The sequence below is a fragment of the Salmo trutta genome, chromosome 11, assembly GCF_901001165.1.
Source record: "Salmo trutta chromosome 11, fSalTru1.1, whole genome shotgun sequence".
NCBI classification, from domain to species: Eukaryota; Metazoa; Chordata; class Actinopteri; order Salmoniformes; family Salmonidae; genus Salmo; species Salmo trutta.
In genome coordinates, this window is record NC_042967.1 from 3,949,025 (window position 1) to 3,972,885 (window position 23,861).

At 42.2% G+C, this 23,861-nt stretch overlaps 1 protein-coding gene across 2 annotated transcripts; it reads right to left on the minus strand.

The window, feature by feature from the left end:
* Positions 1-48: 48 nt before the first annotated feature.
* LOC115202104 (calcium-binding protein 4-like) lies at positions 49-23,756 on the minus strand. 2 transcript variants are annotated; one of them, XM_029765989.1, is made up of 6 exons: positions 22,964-23,756; positions 11,684-11,714; positions 10,781-10,924; positions 9,488-9,570; positions 3,757-3,904; positions 49-313 (listed from the first exon to the last, which is right to left on the minus strand). In XM_029765989.1, exons 2-6 carry the CDS (start codon positions 11,700-11,702, stop codon positions 285-287), a joined length of 423 nt encoding a protein of 140 aa, XP_029621849.1. In that variant the 5' UTR covers positions 11,703-11,714; positions 22,964-23,756; the 3' UTR covers positions 49-284. The 2 variants fall into 2 exon arrangements, with proteins under 2 accessions (XP_029621849.1, XP_029621848.1); XM_029765988.1 differs by having other exon boundaries at positions 9,458-9,570; positions 22,964-23,755.
* Between the last annotated feature and the right edge of the window lie 105 nt (positions 23,757-23,861).

Genomic DNA, 23,861 nt, shown 5'->3' on the forward strand with positions numbered 1-23,861 from the left:
CACTAGTCATGTTTCATAACTCACCCTTTGTCCTCTGCTGCATTGCTTAAATCAGTTTTATTGTAAAAAAAAATAAAAAAATAAAGGCAACAATTTGACCTAAAATTGATATCTTACAATCTAAGTCTATACACTGCGAAACCATTCCGATCTAAAATCTGATGAATATGCAAAATCATGCACAATGCTACAGGACATTGACAAAAGAATGATGCCACTTGTTCGGTGATCCAGACCTCATCCAGTGCATCTTGTTAGTTTGTTTGCTTGGTGGCTGAGGCTTGCTACTGCGAGGACAGCATCATGACAAACTCTGCAGGGGGAGACGGAGAGAGACACCGCACCAGATACATTGATTCGAATCAGGGGGCTCTGGATATTGCAGGGGACAACATAAGACACAAACCCCATGTTACATCTGCCCTCATTAAAATGCATCAGATGCCATTAGAAGTCACGGTGTGATAATGAAAGTGTCAGTTCCATTCTGTCCGCTGGGGGGAGGGGGGTTGAGGATGGGACCATTTTAGTTTTGAGGGGGACCCTTGATTTTACAGTCCTATATGACAGTCATTTTACAGTAGTGTTTGTGCTCTATGGACCTTGTATTTACAAAAACAAAATGTGGGTACTTTATAGTAATCCAAAGAATTCAGTAGGTGTAACGACCTTAGTTAAAACGCGGTACATAGTGGGGCTGTAAAATAAAGTGTAGCCAGTTCATTTGTGTCCAAATTGCGTTTCCAAATCGACCCAAAGCCCATACCCCTACCTACCACTGGCTCCAGGCACAAGTATATCTGGAAGAATTGGACAGGTATGAAGCAATATGCTGTAATCTACACCCAACCTATCACAGGGAATATTGCTTAAACCCATCTGACCCCCTCCGATCAATACTGTACGTGTGCATAGGGTTGATATTGAGACTATAGGGGTTGAATTGGAATTCATCCCACAACCTGGTCTCAGAACATTTCGTATAATTCTGTTCGTAAATCCAACACACTCCATTTAGTATGATATGTTACGTTTTGGTATGGTTACATAAGAAAGATTGTTACTTAAGGTGGATGGGTAGGTGTATAACATGAATGTCTAGCAACCCAAAGGTTGCTAGTTCAAATCTCATCACAGACAACTTTAGCATTTTAGCTAGTTTTCAACTGCTTACTACTTTTTAGCTACTTTGCAACTACTTAGCATGTTAGCTAACCCTTCACTTAACCCTTTAACCTAACTCCTAAACTGAACCCTAACCTTAACCTCTAGCCTAGCTAGCATTAGCGAGCTCGCTAACGTTAGCCACCTACTAAAATTTGTAACATATCATACGTTTTGCTAATTCGTAACATATAATCCCAATTATAATTCACAACAAATCTGTTACACCCTGATCTGTTTCACCTGTCTTTGTGCTTGTTTCCATCCCCCTCCAGGTTTTGCCCATCTTCCCCATTATCCCCTGTGTATGTATACCCGTGTTCTCTGTTTGTCTGTTGCCAGTTCGTTTTGTTTCGTGAAACCTACCAGCGTTTGTTTCCCTGTTCCTGTCTGTTCTTGCTCCTGTTATCTAGTCCTTCCTGGTTTGACCGTTCTACTTGCCCAGACCCTGAGCCTGCCTGTAGTTCTATACCTTGCCCCACCTCACTGGATTATTGACCCCTGCCTACCCTGAGACTGCCTGCTGTTCTGGACCTTTTGCAGCCTCTCTGGATTACTGACCTTATGCCTGCCTTTGACCTGTCGTTTGCCTGCCCCTGTACTAGAAATAAACGTTTGTTTCTACGACACTGTCTGCATTAGGGTCATATCTGAAACCTGATAATATCATACAAAATGGGTGATGGACATCCACAAATTACTGCATACCATACGAAATGTAACATATACCAAATGGAGTGTCTCGGATTTACATACAGAATCATACGAAATGCTCTGAGACCAGGTTGCATCCCATCATCCCTCTCCTAAATATCTGTTTCCCTGTCCGTAAAGTTCTCCAAACCAATCGGTTAACCAAGCATAACCGATCTCATCGTGTCCCCTGCACCCTCAGCATACCTCCCATCTGACAATCAAACATCCATCTATCCACCTGTCAATCACACCATGGCTCCAGCCAGTCGTAGCCATTAAACAACCATAGGCAGGACCCATCCATCCCATAATTTCAGTCCCTCGGTCAATTCTGGTTACATTTTCCATTATGCTTCTTTATGGACATGACTGTTGAATGACTTCTATGACTGTGTCCCATATGGCATCCTATTACCTAAAGTAGTGCACTATGTATGGAATAGGGTGGCATTTGGATCTCAGACAATGTCTGGTCTTCTAAAGCTATAGGTGTGCAACTTCAACAATTGATTGACGAGATGGCTGAAGGGCTCAGTAAGAGGGATCAGGCTAGTTGTATCGCCCCAAGAGGGCTAATTGTTGATAATGCGTGGGCCACCTCCTTATTGATCCCCTGCTTACGCAGAGACTCCCATCCACATGTTTCCAATTATTATTATTGATTGGGCCTTCGCTTGACTGGCTAGGACAAACACAAGCATGCGTTTGTGGGGGGATTACCGAGGGACATGAGATAGGTCTTGTTTTAGTTATTGAGACGTGTGTGTGTGTGCTGGTTTGAAAGCGTGTGAAGTGTGGCATAACTGAGAGTTAAGTGTGTGTATCCATGTGCATGTATACAGTCTCTGCGCAGTCCAAATGTTTTTTGTGCCATGTGTGACTGTGCATGCATGGATCCGGGTCTCCCACGGGAGTAACCGTCTTAGACCAAAATAAAATTCCCCCCCAGGCAGGGCTACCTCATCACCTGACCATTAGGAACCATGCTCGCTACATTCACACCTCCTTCCCCACAAGAGACCGCCCTCACGTTTGGGCGCCAATGTAACATGCAGGATATGATCCCGGATCTCCCACAGGGGCAACCAACGTTTTAAACCAGGGATCATCAACAAGATTCAGGCACAAGCTGATTTTTTTCTTGAATGAATGGTCAGGGAGCCGGATCATAATTACAAATAATTTGTAGACTCCAAATTGGCCGCAAGAAGCCCAAATAGATATAATATTTGACTAAAACATAATCATTTTAAACCTTGCTTACATTTGTATACAATCACATACATCTCTCTATTATGCGATTTCCCGAAATTAAAATCACTTGGAGCTAATTTCATGGTGTTTTTACAGTATTTTATGTCCAAAAATAATAATAAAAAAATAAAAACAATATCATTTTTTTTAATCAGAAAACACTGGGCCAAATAAAATCAACCACGTGCCAAATTCGGCTTGCGTGCAACCAGTTGGGGAACCCTGTTTTAGACCATTAGACCAAGAGGAAATTCCCATTTTGTCTAAGGGCAGACACTGCTTTTGAAGTTCGCAGGCGGGGCTACCTCATCACGTGACCATGAGCAACCATACCTGACTCATGTCCACTGTAATGATTGCCTTAATGCACTACTGATGAGATTGGATTGGGTTATCCACCCACCTTACCTCCACTGTCCTCATCTCTGCACTCTTTTCCTCTCCCCTCCTCTCTCCTAGGACCTACTTTTTTTTCTGTCCCCTCCCTCTCCTATCCTTTCTCTTCTCCAACCTTATCCTTGCTCCTCCCTCATCCTCTCCCCTCTCTTGACACTTATCCCCCCCTTCCCTCTTACCACCTCACCCTCTCTCCTCTAACCCCCCCCCCCCCCCCCCCCCATCAACCTTCCCAACTCCCCTCACCATCAAAGTCTATTCCGCCATCCTTGTTGAGGTCGATGTCCTGGAGGATCTCCTCCAGCTCGCCCTTCTTCAGCTTCTCGCCCAGTAGGGCCTTCATGCTGTCCTTCAGCTCCTCCAAGGTGATGCGCCCGTCCTCGTTGCTGTCAAACTGGGGGAGAGGAGAGGAGGGGGGAGAGGAGGGGAGATGATGATGATGATGACGGACGGACAGAGGGCAGTGGATGAAGATGAGGATGATTATGCTGATAATGACTTTTATATAGCAGATCAGTTACAATTAATTATTGTTAATTAAGTTAATTAAGTGGGGAGAAGGAACAAATCAGACCTGGTTCAAATACTTTCAGTTACTTGAGATGCTCTTGATTTAGTTTGCCCTGCGCAATTGAACCAATGGAATAACCCCCAAAAGTATAAACTGTAACACTTTCATGTTCTTGATGAAGGTCTAAACCAAACTCAGGAATTCAGAGAGCGTAAGGTGCCAAGTCCTAACTATGAGAACCATGGCTTTGACCTTCTTGACCTTGAGTTCTCTCCGCTCCATACTAAAATGTGTAGAATTGCAGAGGGGGGCAAATGATCACTTAGGGCTCCCAAAAGTCTGGGTCCCTGTTCTGGAGTGAGATTGGTTTCAAAGCCAAACCATAATTTGTGTCAATTCCATTTTCAAATCAGTCAAATCAGGAAGTGACTTGGATTTCAAATCAATAATTTAAATATAAACTGTTCGTAAATGAGCAGATGATATTTATGAACTTTTCTCAATTAATTCTGATATTTGGCTGAGAGATTGAAATAGTACATGTGTATAATTTTGTTTATTATATTTCTTATTTTCTTATTATTTTTCTTATTTGTTTTTTAATTCTTATTCGGAAAAGTGTACGCTCAACATGCCTCTGCATCACTGGTCTAGCTCACTAAAGGTATGGTCTGGCTCGTCTACAAAAATGGCAACAATGTATCAATAGCTTGAGCCCTTTAAACTTATCTGTGCCAGTTCACCTGGCAGCCCTATGTAACTAGCTAGCTAGCTAGTAGCACCAATAGCTAGGAGGTCCAATGCAGACATTTTAATGTCAAAATCAAATCATTTCTGCATAGCAGTCAAATACATTATTATGATTGTTTTCAATTAAAATGGTCAAAGAGAAACAAAAATTGTTTCTTAGCCATATCGCCAGGCAGGCCAAAACTCCTTCCCACTGAAACAGGCTGTTTTCAAACCGCTCTTAGACCGCATTATCATAATTTTCACAATTTCACAGTATTATTCTTGTGTTTAATACATAAAACATAGGAAATCAGATTTTGACTAAATTGGGTCTTTAAGATATATTTCCCACGATTTTCTAGATTTATCTCCAAAAAGAGAACTGTCAGAATTGTTACAGTGTACGCTGGCAAGCCTAGTATTTCCGCAAGAGTTAGCTTTCTCTCCTTTAAATATCTGTAATTGACTGCACCTGCTAACCTTAGTTAGCTAGCTAATCAGTGCAATTGTGCAAAAAAAATCTAGCTAACTACAATGTCTTCAGAAAGTATTTATACCCCTTGACTTACTCCACATTTTGTTGTGTTACAGTCTCAATTCAAAATGGATAACAAAAAAAAAAATCTCACTACACACAATACCCCATAATGACAAAATGAAAACATGTTTAAAATATATTTGCTAATTTATTGAAATCGACATAAAAAAATATCTTATATATATATATATATAAGTATTCACACCCCTGAGTCAATACTTTGTAGAAGCACCTTTGGCAGCGATTACAGCTGTGATTCTTTCTGGGTAAGTCTCTAAGAGCTTTCCACACCTGGATTGTGCAACATCTGCCCGTTATTCTTTTGAAAATTCTTCAAGCTCTACCAAATTGGTTGTTGATCATTGCCATAGATTTTCAAATAGAGTTAAGCCAAAAGGATAACTTGGCCATTCAGGAACATTCATTGTTTTCTTGGAAAGCAACTGCAGCCTTGTGTTTTAAGTTATTGTCCTGCTGAAAGGTGAATTCATCTCCCAGTGTCTGGTGGAAAGCAGAACCAGGTTTTCCACTAAGATTTTGCCTATGCTTAGCTCCATTTCATTAATTTTATAATGAAAAACTTCCCAGTCCTTAACAATTACAAGCATACCCATAACATGATGCAGCCACCACTATGCTTGAAAATATGGAGGGTGGGACTCAGTAATGTGTTGTATTGGATTTGCCCTAAGAATAACACTTTGTATTCAGGACAAACATTTATTTGCTTTGCCTTGTTACAAAAAGGATGCAAGTCTTGGAATATTCGTATTCTGTACAGGCTTCTTTCTTTTCACTCTGTCAATTAGGTTAGTATGTGGAGTAACTACAATGTTGTTGATCCATCCTCAGTTTTCTCCTATTACAGCCATTAAACTATGTAACTGCTTTAATGTCACCATTGGCCTCATGGTGAAATCCCTGAGCGGTTTCCTTCCTCTCCAGCAGCTGAGTTAAGAAGGACGCATGTATATTTGTAGTGACTAGGAGTATTGATACACCATCCAAAGTGTAATTAATAACTTGCTCAAAGGAATATTCAGTCTAACAATAGGTGTCCTTCTTTGTGAGGCATTGGAAAATCTTCCTGGTCTTTGTGGTTGAATCTGTGTTTGAAATTCACTCCTCGACTGAGCCTCGACTCAGGGATCTTACAGATAAATTGTATGTGTGGGGTACAGACAGTTGTGTAAAGTACTTAAGTAAAAATACTTTAAAGTACTACTTAAGTTGTTTTTTGTGGTATCTGTACTTTACTTTACTATTTACTATTGACAACTTTTACTTTTACTTCACTACATTACTAAAGAAAATAATGTACTTTTTACTCCATACATTTTCCCTGACACCCAAAAGTACAGTACTTGTTACATTTTCAATGCTTAGCAGGAGAACAAAAATGGTCCAATTTACACGTTCATCAAGAGAATATGCCTGGTCATCCCTACTGCCTCTGATCTGGCAGACTCACTAAACACAAATGCTTAGTTTGTAAATTATGTATGAGGGTTGGAGTGTGCCCCTGGCTATCCGTAAATTTAAAAAACAAGAAAATGGTGCCGTCTGGTTTATTTAATATATGGAATTAGAAATTATTCATACTTTCACTTTTACTTTTGATACTTAAGTATATTTTGGCAATTACATTTACTTTTGATACTTAAGTAGATTTAAAACCAAATACTTTTAGACTTTTACTCAAGTAGTATTTACTGGGTGACTCACTTTTACTTGAGTAATTTGTTATGATGGCATTCTCTCAACCAGCTTCAGAAGGTAGTCACCTGGAATGCATTTCAATTAACAGGTGTGCCTTGTTAAAAGTTAATTTGTGGAATTTCTTAGCAAGAGTGTGCAAAGCTGTCATCAAGGCAAAGGGTGGTTTAAAAACTTCCACAACAGAAACAGAGGACAGGGAGGTGGAGGACAAGCAAGAGGATGAGGGACAGGTAGATGTGTCAGTGCAGTGCGAGCAGATGTTACAAAGGTAGGTTGAAGTGACAGCGTTTTAACTACATTGCAGATATGACACAAACAGACAATCCTAATGTCAGTAAAATGTATCAAATTCCCAGTCTCTGCCTCAAAACCAATAACCAGACGTTTTAATAATAGATTCTATTTGACTCAAAATTCCATGACGTACAGTAAGGCATTATTGCCAGAATAGATGGATGCAAGTCAATGCATGATTAATGTAATTCACCAATGCATTTCTTGGTAGTCCCAAAAACATTGCTATCAGGTTGTATATCACAGCTGGTAAATTGTTTGCTGCTTCCGCCCATTCGGGATGCACTGTTTTAAGTTTCAATGACTCAATATTTTGAGAGAAAAAAACAGACGACTGTAAGTAACCAAGGCTGGAAATGACAGTACAATCAAACTAGCAAGGGCAATGATCACAAGTCAGTCATAACCTGGTTAATAGGCTAACGCACACGTGTCGAACACAAGGCCCGCGGGCGGAATTGGACACAAGTTGTCTCATCTATGAAATTACAGCCTGATGCTGCTTGCATAGGTGAATTCAACTTCCAACTGCGCTGCTGTCATGTGATCGGTTTACAGCGCGCCGTTTTAAAGCTTGAGAATGAATACCCCCCCCCCCAAAAAAACATAACAAACACCATGCAAAGGAGAAACTCGTAGGCCTATTACAGCAACATTCGGACAGCAGCCCAGGCTGGCTACTCAACTACAATACATGTTGAGTGGACCGTACAGCAATGCTGCATTCAACATGTTTTAAGTGTACAACAACCTATAGCTACGTTTTTGTTATTTGGAGTTATTGAATACTTTTTGATTAGGGTCGCAGCATACTATGCACATCTGCAAGCATAGCAGCAAAGGCTGGACAAATATTATTTATCTCTTTTGTTTTAATATCTTAAAATTCGATATACATTGTCATATGTACATAAATGGACATTATAAAGGGCCATATTCTTTCTAATAAAACAATGGCCAGTTTAGGTCGCAGTTGTACGTTTTTTTTGTAAAAACAAATAGGCTATGTCTGGCCCGCAAATTTTTTATTTTTTTTTTAAATATGGCCCATGCACTGATTGAGTTTAACACTGCTTTTAGTTGTCCATTAAATGTATTTGGCATCGATCAAATGGGCGGGCAGGCAGGCAGGCAAGTTCCCATTCAATTGTCAAAACATGGGTTGGGACAAGCATGCATTGGTAGGCAAGCTGCAGAAGGAGGAGCAGACTACTAGTCCCCATCATTTATCAGTGCAATTTTGACGGCCAACTAGCTGAAAAAGTTTGAGAGGGTTTATCTAATGTTCCCTCGTTAGATTCTATCTCATCTAGCTCTGGCTAGGATTAGGTGTTGATCTTGTTGTTGTCGATGTGCAGAACTGAGGTAGAGAGAGCCTACTTTTTCATGGTTGTTTGATCAGTAGGACTGTGAAGTTCCTAAATGTAAGAGCACTACCGTGGTATTTACAGATTTGCAGAAATCCATTCAGGTGTATTTTGTGGCTTTTGGCGAATGTGTTCTAATGATCTAAAGTCATGCTGTTGATTAAGCCTGTAAACACACAGTCCAGTTCAAAGTGAATGAAGGCAGGCCCCTGTGGCTTATTTGTATATAGGCCTACTGCAGCTCTGATTGGCTATGGCGCACAGGTCTGTGTAGACTCCGGACCTGGACAAGACCGATATTTTTATTAGGTTTTATTTACTGCAGTGTCTAATAATTGTCCAAACGCACGGCCGCTTTCCCATTCTATATTACTATAGAACTTTCGCAAATAATTTAATCAAGGTAATTTCCAAACATTCTATGAATTTATGAAAAACGTGAAAATAACCATCTCTAAGTGGTCGCTTGTCAGATTTTTTTTTTTTTAAGTGTCATATTCTTCCTGGGGGTGTATATGAACAGATTTGAATACGATTTCATGTTGCTAAAATGCTGTCCGTTCCACTTTATCTTTCACTCTGTTATCATTCGTAATGATTAGAGAATGCACCACTTGCTTGGGTTTTTAAAAAGTTATTTGAAAGCACTCTGTACACACCGTAGGATCCTCTGACCTGTCTGATAGCACATTCTTATGGATCTTGCACACTTCCTAGGGGCGATCTCATCTGCTTGAAAACACCCTTCTCGTGGCTTTTGCACACTTCCTAGTGTCCTTCTCTCACCTGTTTGAAAGCACTGCGTACCTCCCTCACCCCCATCATGTGAGCCGTCTCAGCCAGCATCCTAGGGCCCATCAGCTCAGTACAGAAATCATCAAAGTCCACGTGACCGCCCCCTACAGAGAGGGAGACATCAGATTACACACACACACACACACACACATACACACATACACACAAAGCGCCGTTTCCACCTGACATCAATCAAATGCACAATATCCCAAACTTCAAAAACAGACATTAGTCCTACGCACACGTGTCACACATTCACACACCCGCCTCCTCTAACTTCCTAGAGGGAGACATCAATCATACGCACATGCACAGACCCCTGAGAGAGCCATGAGTCAAACACGACACACACACACACCAGAGGAGGCTGGTGGGAGGAGCTATAGGAGGACGGGCTCATTGTAATGTCTGGAATGAAATAAATGGAAAGGTATCAAGCACATCAAACATATGGAACCACATGTTTGACTCTGTTCCAATAATTCCATTCCAGCCATTACAATGAGCCCGTCCTCCTATAGCTCCTCCCACCAGCCTCCTCTGACACACACACACACACCACTAACCCCTTCACACACACAGACACACCACTAACTCCTCCGCACACACACGCGCACACACACACACACACACACACACACACACACACACACACACACACACACACACACACACACACACACACACACACACACACACCACTAACCCCTCCACACACACACATCACTAACCCCTCTGTAAACACACACACACACACCACTAACCCTCCACACACACGCACTACTAACCCCTCTGCGCGCACACACACACACAAACACACACACACACCGCTAACACCTCCGCACACACACACCCAAACACACACCACTAACCCCTCCGCACACACACACACACACACACACACACACACACACCACTATCCCCTCCGCACACACCTGCATACACACACACCACTAACCCCTCCACACACACACACACACACACACACACACACACACACACACACACACACACACACACACACATACACCTAACCCTTCCGCACACCAAAACACACACCACTAACCCCTCCGCGCACACACGCACACACACACACTACTAACCCCTCCACACACACACACACACACACACACCACTAACCCCTCCGCACACACACACACACACACCACTATCCCCTCCGCACACACCTGCATACACACACACACCACTAACCCCTACACACACACACACACACACACACACACACACCACTAACCCCTCCACACATCCAAACACACACCACTAACCCCTCCGCACACAAACACACATGCTCACATTTCATCTTGATCTGCTGTATAATCTCTATGAGCTCCATCTCAGTGGGCATGTATCCCATGGTCCTCATACAGTCGGCCACGTCCTTGTAGTGCAGGAAGCCATCCCCATCGTAGTCAAACTCCTTAAAGGCCACCTGCAGCTCTGAGACACTCACGCACGCACGCACGCACGCACGTACACACACGCACGCACGCACGCACACACACACACACACACACACACACACACACACACACACACACACACACACACACACACACACACACACACACAACAACAATGTGTACAAAGTTATAATATTTACAGTGCTCAATTATTGTGGTGCAGTGGTTTTCGAGCAGCTTTGCAGCTCCAAAACTCGTATTGCTGAATGATGTTTCAAGAAGCTAATAGCCAGTAACATTTACAAGCTACCATTGTGTCCTGTATGACTCACAAGGTTAAGTAGAGCTTATGAGAGACTCAAGCATTTTGGACAATAAACTGTATGCCTGCGGAATATTTTGTTCCTTAAAACGTTCTATAATATTGCTTGCATTAGCACTATTCATTTCACTAACAAAGGTTTAAAGGTATACTCAGCAATATGACATCAGTTGGTCGATTTCCTCTTTACAGACATCAACAACAACTGCATTCACTGTAAAGAATGCCCCAAATTGGCGCGTCAAAATTGACACCCTCCCTTGAGGCCTGGCCACGTTGGGGCGAGCCAATAGTCCTTCTTGGAGGATTATAATTTAGTTGATGTTGATTTATGTATGCAGGTAGTCGCCCCGTTGCGTATGAAGACGTCATATCGCTGCCACTACCCTTAAGTGCACTAGTAAAATGGACTCTCGCTCACTGTGTGGACTGCACTTGCTTAATACATTTCTATAATCAATAACAAAGATTTACCATCCAACTCCTCAGGCATCAGCTCCCTATCCTGCAGTAAACAGAGAAGGGAGATTAAGAGAGAGCATGAGTGTGTTCCCTAAATCTCTGCTCCATTATAGCAGAGTAGTCCCTTGAGAAATATACCCCACTTGAATCCATTTTTTTTTTATAGAGTATTAAGGTAACATGCATATCATATCAACCACCGCAGCGCGCCTGACAGAGACCCTAATGGGATTACTCCACGACATGCCTTTCTAATCTGAGCAATGACATATACACACAGCATGTGCAAGCATACACACACACACATACACACATAGTCATAAAGTGCAGCTACCATACTCTCAATAACTCACTCTCTCTCAATAACTCACTCTCTCTCTCTCTCTCTCTCTCACACACACACACACACACACACACACACACACACACACACACACACACACACACACACACACACACACACACACACACACACACACACAGACACACACACACACACACACAGGCTACTTCTTAACACATGATATCACTCTCATCTCAGGTCGTTAATACACACATACATAAATGAATACCACCCTTTACTCAAGATAAGAGACAAGAAGTCAACTGTGACGACACTCCAGTGTTTTTCCTATATTTATTTATCAGCGGTGCACCGGCACTGCTAAATCATGGCCACCAATGCAACCATATACACAGTGGTGTAAAGTACTAGGAATATGAGACCAAATACTAAACGTTTAACTACTTTATTTATAAGAATTACAATAATTTTAACCCATACCTTTTTGAGAAGAAAATGTATTACTTGTTAAACAAAAAGATTTTGAGCATACAATCTACTGTAACTCAGTATTTGAAGTATTTATTTTATACTGTCATTATTGCTCATCTTTATCAAGGGTATCAATAATGTTGGTCTCCAGTGTCCAGTGAAAGTCTATTCACCAATAGCACAGTCTTTACATTTTGCTGCCTTAAAATTACATCTATAAAGGGACTACATTTTTTCCCTACAGATCTAAACAACCTACTCCACATTTTCAAATTGAAAGACATTTATTGAACATTTTCCAAATGATGTAAAAAGGAAGGAACACTTAACACTTCTTACAAAGCCTTTCTGGTGTGTCTTTGGCTTAAATTGTTTTGTAATTGTCCCGCTGAAAAAAAACTTTGTCCCAGGGTTAGATATTCAGAAGACAGATGCAGGGTTTTTGCTCAACTTGAATGTTTATTTTGCTCCTGACAAACTCCCCAGTCCCTCCCGGTGACAAACACCCATAACACGATGCAGCCAGGAATGCAGTGTTTGGTTTTCGCCAGGCATAATGGGACCCATGTCATCGAAAAAGTTTTGACTAATTTGTCCATAGAACATTCTTCCAAGAGTCTTCATGATCATTCAGGTGCTTCCAGGTGCTTTTTGGCAAACATCAGTCAACATTTTGGACAAGATGGGTCCCATTATGTCTGGTGAAAACCAAACACTGCATTCCACAGAAAGAACCTCATACCGTCAAGCATGGTGGTGGTAGTGTGATGGTTTGGGGATGCTTTGCTGCCTCAGGACCTGGACGACTTGCCTTAATATAAGGAACCATGAATTCTGCTCTGTATCAGAGAATTCTACAGGAGAATGGTAGACCATCCATCTGTGAGCTGAAGCTGAAGCGTAGCTGGGTCATGCAGCAAGATAATGATCCAAAACGCACAATTAAGTTTTCATGAAAATTGCTAAAAAGCAACAAATCTGAAGTTTTGGAACGACCCAGTCAAAGTCCAGACCTAATCCAAATTCAGATGTTGTAGCAAGACATGAAACGAGAAGTTCATGCTTGAAAACCCACACATGTCGTTGAGTTAAAGCAGTTCTGCATGGAAGAGTGGGCCAACATTCCTCCACAGTGATGTGAGAGACTGATCAACAACTACAGGAAGTGTTTGGTTAGAGTCATTGCAGCTAAAGGTGGCACAACCAGTTATTGAGTGTAAGGGGGTAACTACTTTTTCTCACAGGGGCATTGGGTGTTGCATAACTTTGTTTATGAAATAATATGCATCGTTGTGTTATTTTTTCACTCAGGTTCCCTTTATCTAATATTAGGTTTGGGTTGAAGATCTGATAACATAAGGTATAAAAAATATCCAAAAGTAGAGAAAATTACAAAGGGGGAAATACTTTTTCACAGCACTGTATACAGTGCCTTATGGAAAGTATTCAGACCCCTTGACCTCTTCCACATTTTGTTACATTACAGCCTTATTCAATTTTTTTTAAACACTCAGTAATCTACTCACAATACCCATAATAACAAAGTGAAAACAGATTTTTTTTTGTTGCAAATATATAAAATATAAAAACTGAAATACCTTATATACATAAGTATTCAGACCCTTTATTATGAGACTCGAAATTGAGCTCAGGTGTATCCTGTTTCCATTGATCATCCTTGAGATGTTTCTACAACTTGATTGGAGTCCACCTGTGGTAAATTCAATTGATTGGACATGGTTTGGAAAGGCACACACCTGTCTATATAAGGTCCCACAGTTGACAGTGCATGTCAGAGTAAAAACCAAGCCATGAAGTCGAAGGAATTGTCCGTAAAGGTCCGAGACAGGATTATGTTGAGGCACAGATCTGGGGAAGGGTACCAAAACATTTCTACAGCATTGAAGATCCCCAAGAACAAGTTTGGAACAACCAAGACTCTTCCTAGAGCTGTCCGCCCGGCCAAACTGAGCAATCGGGGGAGAAGGGCCTTAGTCAGGGAGGTTCTAGAGAACTCTAGAGTTCCTCTGTGGAGATGGGAGAACCTTCCAGAAGGTCAACGATCTCTGCAGCACTCTACCAATCAGGCCTTAATGGTAGAGTGGCCACACTGAAGCCATTCCTCAGTAAAAAGGCACATGACAGCACGCTTGGAGTTTGCCAAAAGGCACCTAAAGACTCTCAGACCATGAGAAACAAGATTCTCTGGTCTGATGAAACTAACATTGAACTCTTTAGCCTGAATGCCAAGCGTCACATCTGGGGGAAACATGGAACCAACGAAACGGTGAAGCATGGTGGTTGCAGCATCATGCTGTGGGGATGTTTTTCACTGGCAAGGACTGGGAGACTACTCAGGATCGAGGCAAAGATGAATGGTGCAAAGTACAGAGAGATCCTTGATGAAAACCTGCTCCAGAGCGCTCAGGACCTCAGACTGGGGCGAAGGTTCACCTTCCAACAGGACAACGACCCTAAGCACACAGCCAAGACAACGTAGGAGTGGCTTCAGGACAAGTCTCTGAATGTTCTTGACTGACCCAGCCAGAGCCTGGACTTGAACCCGTTCTAACATCTCTGGAGAGACCTGAAAATAGCGGTGCAGCAATGCTCCCCATCTAACCTGACAGAGCTTGAAAGGATCTACAGAGAAGAATGGGAGAAACTCCCCAAATATAGGTGTGCCAAGTTAGTAGCGTCATGCCCAAGAAGACTTGATGCTGTAATCGCTGCCAAAGGTTCTTCAACAAAGTACTGAGTAAAGGGTCTCTCAACTTATGTAAACGTGTTATTTCAGTTTAGAATTTTTTTGAAATTAGCAAAAATGTCTCAAAACCTGTTTTTGCTTTGTCATTGTGGGGTATTGTCTACTGTAGATTGATAAGGATTTTTTTATATATACATTTTAGAATGAGGCTGTAATGTAACAAAATGTGGAAAAAGTATTGGGCTCTGAATACTTTCTGAAGCCTGTCAAAAGGAGTAGAGGACCAAAGTGCAGCGTGTGTGGAGTTCCACATTTTATTTAATCTGTGAAACTTTGCAATATATAAATAAACTGAATCTACAAAACAACAAACCGTGACACAGAGGAGAAACAAACACTACTCAAAAATAATCACCCACAAAACCCAGGAAGAAAAACCCCTACTTAAAAATGATCTCCAATTAGAGACAATGAGGACCAACTGCCTCCAATTGGAGATCATCACAAACAAACCAACATAGAAATACAAAAACTAGAACCTAAGATAAGAACATAGAAATAGAAAACATAGAAAAAGACAAAACACCCCCTGTCACGCCATGACCTACTCTAACATAGAAAATACCATCTTATTATGGTCAGGACGGGACAAAGGCACTATATATATATATATATATATATATATATATATATATATATATACACACACACACTACCGTTCAAAAGTTTGGGGACACTTAGAAATGTCCTTGTTTTTGAAAGAAAAGCTAATTTTTGGTCCATTAAAATAACATTAAATTGATACAGTGTAGAAATACAGTGTAGACATTGTTCATGTTGTAAAAGACTACTGTAGCTGACATTTAATGGAATATCTACATAGGCGTACAGAGGCCCATTATCAGCAACTATCACTCCGTTCCAATGGCACATTGTGTTAGCTAATACAAGTTTATAATTTTAAAAGGATAATTGATCATTAGAAAACCCTTTTGCAATTATGTTAGCACAGCTGAAACCTGTTGTGCTGATTAAAGAAGCAATTAAACTGGCCTTCTTTAGACTAGTTGAGTATCTGGAGCATCAGCATTTGTGGATTACAGGCTCAAAATGGCTAGGAACAAAGCACTTTCTTCTGAAACTCGTCAGTCTATTCTTGTTCTGAGAAATGAAGGCTATTCCGTGCGTGAAATTGCCAAGAAACTGAAGATCTCGTACAAGGCTGTGTACTACTCCTTTCACAGAACAGCGGAAACTGGCTCTAACCAGAATAGAAAGAGGAGTGGGAGGCCCCGGTGCACAACTGAGCAAGAGGACAAGTACATTAGAGTGTCTAGGTTGAGAAACAGACTCCTCACAAGTCCTCAACTGACAGCTTCATTAAATAGTACCCGCAAAACACCAGTCTCAATGTCAATAGCGAAGAGGCGACTCTGAGTTGCTGGCCTTCGAGGCAGAGTTCCTCTGTCCAGTGTCTGTGTTCTTTTTGCCATTTTAATCTTTTCTTTTTATTGGCCAGTCTGAGATATGGCTTTTTCTTAGCAACTCTGCCTAGAAGGCCAGCATCCCGGAGTCGCGTCTTCACTGTTGACGTTGAGACTGGTGTTTTGCGGGTACTAATTTAATGAAGCTGCCAGTTGAGGACTTGAGGCCAGGCAAAGCTCAGAGCACAGTGACATTTCACAGTACTCAGAACACTAGGAGCAGAAACATGCTAAAGTCAATGAATCTTACTGGACTCACAGATAGGCCTGTAGGCTGGATAGAAAACAATTGCATGCTAGACAGTGAGCGGATCCCACTGGAATGCAGATGAAATTATTGAGTAGAAAAATAGATACTGTGCTTCATGTCTTTCTATTTTGTTACAGTGACACAGGCTAAAAATGGCACCATACTAGTGAAGCTGAACTTCCTTAGCATAAATAGGCTATTGTAGATCCAGTTTAGAAAATGTAAGATACTCATAACATTGAATCCTTCTTCCACAAAGACAGGCCCCACAGGCTAGTAGAAACAGAATGACATATAGCATACAAACAACACTGCATTTTGGTAGCACAAAGATGTGGCCAAAGGCTAAGCTGCATTGCAGTAAAATACAGATCAACCTGGTCTCAGAGCATTTCGTATTATTCTGTATGTAAATCCGAGATACTCAATTTAGTATGATACTCTGTTACGTTTCGTATGGCATGTATTCATTTGTGGATGTCAATCACCCACTTCGTATGGTATGAATTACTATTTGTATTGTATGTTATGAAATTGCAAATCATACAATATGCCTACGAATTAGCCAAAGCATAATATGTTACGAATTTGATAAACATATGATATGTTATGAATCCCATCTAGGTGGCTAACATTAGCTAGCTGGGTAATGTTGGGTAGGCTAGCGGTTAGGGTTGGGGGTTAGGGTTAAGGTTAAGTTTAGGAGTTAGGTTAAAGGGTTAGAGGAGCTAAAAAGTAGTAGGTAGTTGAAAAGTTGCTAATTAGCTAAAATGCTAAAGTTGTCGGTGATGAGATTCGAAATCGCAACATTTGGGTTGCTAGACGTTCATGTTACACGCCCACCCATCCACCCCAGTTTAGTTTTTGCCTTAAGCAACCATCTCTGTTATGTAACCATACCAAACGTAACATATACTAATGTCGGTGTCCCGGATTTACATTTACTATGTTACGTCTAGTCTATGAGACCAGGCTGTACAGATAGCTCAGTAGATACATACCAACTACCCCCTCTGCACCTCTCTAGCATACGAAACATGTTAGCCACATTTAAGTATGCTGTCACACATATCAATGATGTACAAGAATGGCACATTTCAGCAAGGATAATTGTACAAACAGCTAGCAACTCTGCTGCCCTATAAAAATTCTTGCTACATTAAGTTTGCTGACATAGCCTAAAGATAAATGTGCACAATGGACATTACAGTAAGGATGACACTATAAAGTGGGATACAAGCGTTACAAAACACAGGAGGCTAAGGAAACATGCTACAGTACACATGTGAATCACATTTAGGCAGACATATCAGGGTCAAGCTGAATGTACGCAGGTCATGCTAAAGGTCAGCAGCAGACACAAACACAACCCATTCACAGATCTCCCTTGGGAAAGAGGTCCTCTGACCTCAATGGGACTTCCTGGTTAAGGTTAAATAAATAAAAAATCAGGCCAAAAGGATGTTTTTCATCTAGGCTACTGTTAAGGTCATTCAACAAATGTAAAGGACCTGCACTGTATAAACTCTCCAAAATTCTACGTTGATGACACACTTAGGTAGAAGCCTAGTCTTTGAACACCCCCTGTTACTATGCATCATTTGTTGTATACATTGGATGCCATCTTTGTTTTTATTTCTAAAGATTATTCATGATGAAACAACAACTAGCCAATGTGAAATAACTAATACCCTATCAAAATGGTGAAGGATCGTAAAAGCAATACAGCGTCCAATGGTGGACAGACACGCTATGTGCTCCTGTGCTCACTGTAGAGGAGATTCTGACCTACAGTGTACGCGTACACAGGGACATATTTAGAAGGCAAGGTCAACACACGTTCATTTGATTTCTTCATCCGAAGACGATTAGACAGTATGCCAAAGCCAAGTCTCCAATCATCAGTCAATACACAGACCCATTGACAGTTCATTCCAATCGGTTTGATTTCACACGGGCGGCTGAGCAAAGTGTTTTAGAACCATTGGACATACGAACAGACAAAGAAGACACATGGACGGTCAGTGCACACACATGAAGAGCCGGTACACAGATATTGGTCTTGGTATCTGTCTGTTTGTCTGTCTCCTCTCTGTTCCCGTTATGGCTAATGAAGGATGACAGTGAGCCTTGCTAACGGTGTTATTAATACTTGAGTCGAGGCAGGGATTAGAATGCTATGGGGTGGGGTAACCTCCTCCCACTGTGTGTGTGTCCAAGCACAGAAAAAACGAATACTCTATGGCAATGTCACTGCAAGGGCAGAGTGTGCCGAGGAAGGGGCATGGCAGAGATACGGCTGCTAATTGTGGAAATTGGGTTGTGGTAGCCTGGATGTCAATCTGTTTGTGCTTTATCGAAGTGCTCCCCATGCTTTGTGATTGTCATGTTTGGTTTTCTATGATCGATTTCCCACCAGCACACATACACACTATGTTCTTCAAGTTTCAAGTTTTATTAGTCGTATGTACAGGATACACATGGTACACACCATCCAACAAAATGCTTACTTACAGGTTCCTTCTTTACAATGGAACAACAATAAGAAGTAATAAAATATAAAAATACCAACATAAAGTGGCTCAGTAGCATAAGCATAATACAGAAATGCACAATTTATTGTCCAATGTTTACACTTGGTTTGGGGAAGGGGCGATTGGGGGAAAAGTGTTTCAATTGTGCAGTATTTAGAAATCATAATAAGAGTCAGTTTGATGTGTGTGTAGCGTGAGTGTGTGTGCGTGTGTGTGTGTGAAAGAGTGTATATCTGTGTAGGTGAGTGAGTGCATGTGTGCTAGGGCGTGAAGAGTCAGTGCAGATGATCAGTCCAGTTCAAGTGTTCAGCAGTCTGATGGTTTGTAGATAGAAACTGTCCCTGAGCCTGTTGGTATCAGACCTCATGTTCCGTTTGCACAATGGGAGTGAACAGCTCGTGGCTGCGGGCCTTCCTTAGGTACCGTTTCGAGTAGATATCCTGGAGGGTCGGGAGCACGGTCCCAGTGATGCACTGGGCCGTCTTCACCACCCGCTGGAGGGCCTTGCGGTCATGGACGGAGAAATTGTCATACCAGGCCGTGATGCAACCGGTCAGGATGCTCTCAATGGTGCAGCAGTAATATTTGGAGAGGTCCCGGGGTGGCATGCCGAATTTCTTCAGTGTAGTTCTGGGCTGATTCCTCACCGTTCTCATGATCATTGCAACTCCACGAGGTGAGATCTTGCATGGAGCCCCAAGCCGAGGGAGATTGCCAGTTCTTTTGTGTTTCTTCCATTTGCGAATAATCGCACCAACTGTTGTCACCTTCTCACCAAGCTGCTTGGCGATGGTCTTGTAGCCCATTCCAGCCTTGTGTAGGTCTACAATCTTGTCCCTGACATCCTTGGAGAGCTCTTTGGTCTTGGCCATGGTGGAGAGTTTGGAATCTGATTGATTGCTTCTGTGGACAGGTGTCTTTTATACAGGTAACAAGCTGAGATAAGGAGCACTTCCTTTAAGAGTGTGCTCCTAATCTCAGCTCTGGGAGCCAGAAATCTTTCTGATTGAGAAGGGGTCAAATACTTATTTCCCTCATTAAAATGCAAATCAATTTATAACATTTTTGACATGTGTTTTTCTGGATTTTTTTGTTGTTATTCTGTCTCTCACTGTTGAAATAAACCTACCATTAAAATTATAGACTGATCATTTCTTTGTCAGTGGGCAAACGTACAAATTCAGCAAGGGATCAAATACTTTTTTCCTTCACTGTAATGTGCCTCTCCGAGCAAACCAGAGCCCCGTTTTCACTTCGTCACCATTACAGGAAAGAGAAAGCGACACGCGAGCAGCACGCATGTGATGTGTACTGATTGCAATGCTCTGAGCATGCTGTCTCCCCAGAGAGGAAGAGGCAAAGCGAGAAGATTTACTCCGCCCCAAAATCTGTCCGCGTGAGATAAGCCATTTTTGTATGGAGGTCTACGAGCAAGTATGTGAGGCTTATTTGATGGAATAGAAGTTTCAAAATATTTAGTCTGTTACAAATGTACTGAGTGGATACATCCCGACAACTTTGAGGAAAAACGACTTAATTGTGCCTGTTGTTTACACCCGTATCTGCCCTCTCAATGGCTAGAATGGTCCCACCTGATCTCGCCTGCCTTCAATCATTGAGGACATGTATTTCCATTGTTAGAGCAGTCACTCGGCTATCTTCATAATAGATAATCTTTGGTCTCCCTACTAACTCCTCGAGCTCTCTGGGTGTTTCAGCCATCTAGCCTATCTTAACAGTTGTTCCTCTCTCATAGTTGGTTCAGGGAATGACTGAAAACAACTGGAAATAAGAATGTGTGAGCAGTTGGCTGGTATTTGGTAGTTAGTGTCAAATAATATAATTGCTGTTCAAAATCACAGGAGGTTGGTGGCACCTTAATTGGGGAGGGCAGGCTTGTGGTAATGGCTGGAGCGGAATCAGTGGAATGGTATCAAAAACATCAAATACATACTGTAGTTTGATACTATTCCATTCGCTCCGTTCCAGACGTTATTATGAGCCGTCCTCCCCTCACCAGCCTCCACTGTACAAAATGGATTCTAAGACAATGAGTTGCTTGCGCACACATACAGCAAATTGCTACAATTCCCATGGTGGTGCATTCATAGTTAACAATAGGCCTAACTATTGTTTGCCTCAAGAACAGCTTTTCTCTTGAATGCGCAAAATATCAGGGTAAACAAACAAACACACGCATGCACGTTCGTACACGCGCGCACACACATACAGACACACTTCTACATGAGCCATTAGAGACAGCATGAGCTGCTCCCTAAGTGGCCAATCGCTGTCAATCACCAAGCCGGTACGAGCAATTTCAGATCCTAATCCCGCTAATTGAAATAATGAAACGGTGGACCGGGGGGGGGGAGTTAAAGCAGAGGTAATGCAGATGATATCATAGACTGGCTCTGATCCAGAACCGGTTAGCTGGGGGCCTCATCCTTTTGTCGTTTTTTTCTCTTCAGTGTTTTTCCCTATGTTTTTTTTGGTCATTCCTCCTGCTCCCCTGCTGTTCACCTGCAGTCGAATGCAGATCAATGCCCAGATGGCTCAGCTACTCTCTTCTCGTCCAATGTCTTAAAACAACCCGCGGTACAATAGGCCTGGCTGCCTCCTCCTCTCCCTATCGATCTCCACCACTGATTTTGTGTCACGACTCAGAAATCAGACTCCCCTTTGTTACCTTTTTGGGAAGGGGGGAGCTGGGGGAGCCAGAGGAGACGGAGATGGGTAGATTTTCCTGTCCGCCGGCTGCCCTGTCATCCTCCTATCAATGGTTACATCTTGGCATTTCCCACCGTTCACTGCCATCTCGCGTCCCCACACCATCAATCTCCTGTGTGGTTGTCATTTCAGTGCCTTCTGTCCTGGTATCTGTCTGGCATCTTGTCTGTCCGTCGGTTCCTGTTTGTTACCACCAGTAATTGTTGACAGACTGTTGTTCTCCCATTCAGACTGTACACTTCGAACTGCCCAAGCTCTCTGGATAAAATGCAAAGAGGGCTACCCGACATTCAGCCCTATTGACGAAAGGATAAATGTATCGATTGATTAGCCGATCGATTGAAGTAAACAAATGCAAGCACAATTTGGCCAATGGTCAACAGCCCTTGACCTCGTCCCCATCCTCTATCCTCCTTACCTTCAATATGCAGCTAGGAATATAGAGAGAGAGTTTCAAACTTTTTCTGACAAGTCCAGTCGTTACTGTTTGGCGCGGACGTGTTGACTGATATAAATTAGGACTATAACTCCCCTCCTGTTCCTCTACCTTCTGCCTCCTCTGCCTCACCGGATTATACAATAAGAAGGGTGATTATGAGATGCGTGACCGAGGCCCTTTTTATGAAATTACATTGTAGGGTAGTCATGTACAGGTTGTGGGCAAACAGTGAAAACTTTCAGTGTATCTTCCGGGGAACCCTTTCTTTGAGTCGCTGGTTCACAAGGCTACGTGTGTTAATGTAGACCTTTGATGGGCTTAAGCACTGAGCTTGTCATTTTCTTAACACTCAGGTTACAATCATTGCAATTACCTGATTATTGTGGATGACTGTATTGCTCCTCCAAACTCATCTCGCTTGCAGCTCTACATTCACCGAAGTGTCACAGTTCCAACTTTTGTATTCCTTGCTACACTGTCCGGAACTTAGTTATCCTTGCTTCGTCACTTGCTACAACTTTGTTTCCCTCATATTGTTTGAGGATACAATATGTCTTAAAAGAGCTTCCCAAATGGTGGTCTGTGGACCAGTGTTGGTCCTTGAGGTGCTACCTAGGCATCAGTGAGAAGGTGTTAAATGCATTTCTGTAAAATTGTAATACAGTAGGCTGGATGCATGGGAATCTAGGCTACCGCGCAACCGACTAAGCTGTGCTACGGTGCAGAAAGGTATACATGATGTCGGTGCAAGTTTCAGTTCATATAAGTCCTCGCTCAAATGACCTTCATCAACGTAGTAGAATGTGAGATAGATAAGTCCGCAGAACGTCAGACTTTTCTTCTTCTGGAAAATTGCACTAGCCTACTGGTGGGCTGCCAAAATGTTCATTCGTCTTACCGTGCAGTCAGCGAGGGGAAACATTTTGGAACCACCTGTCTATCCTACCTTTTCTACCGCACTGTCGTCCTATACCGCCCTTTCTTGCCAAGCACTGGCGCAGTAAGGAAGCTGTTTCCCAACGCTATTCGAACCTCGCCACGCTCAAATGTGCTTAGTCCGGCCAACTAAAGCCCTTATTTAGCATTGTGCCTTCTGAAGAGCGAGACAACACCCTCCTTTCCACCTGAAAAAGAAATGGGGGTCGCAATAATGTTGTCACATTACACGCACCAGTCAGCTCCCGGTGGACTGTGGACCTTGGCAATGAAATGTTTACTAAAGTGGAAATCCACTATTTTAGCTCGCTGCCTCACTCTTGCCTCAAGGCTGC

Coding starts and splice junctions, on each gene's coding strand:
- LOC115202104 (XM_029765988.1), bottom strand. Junction 3,905..9,457: donor TACGCAGTGCTTTCAAACAG/GTGAGAGAAGGA, acceptor CCTCTCCCCCAG/TTTGACAGCAACGAGGACGG. Junction 314..3,756: donor TGGCGGAATAGACTTTGATG/GTGAGGGGAGTT, acceptor CTCCCCCTGCAG/AGTTTGTCATGATGCTGTCC.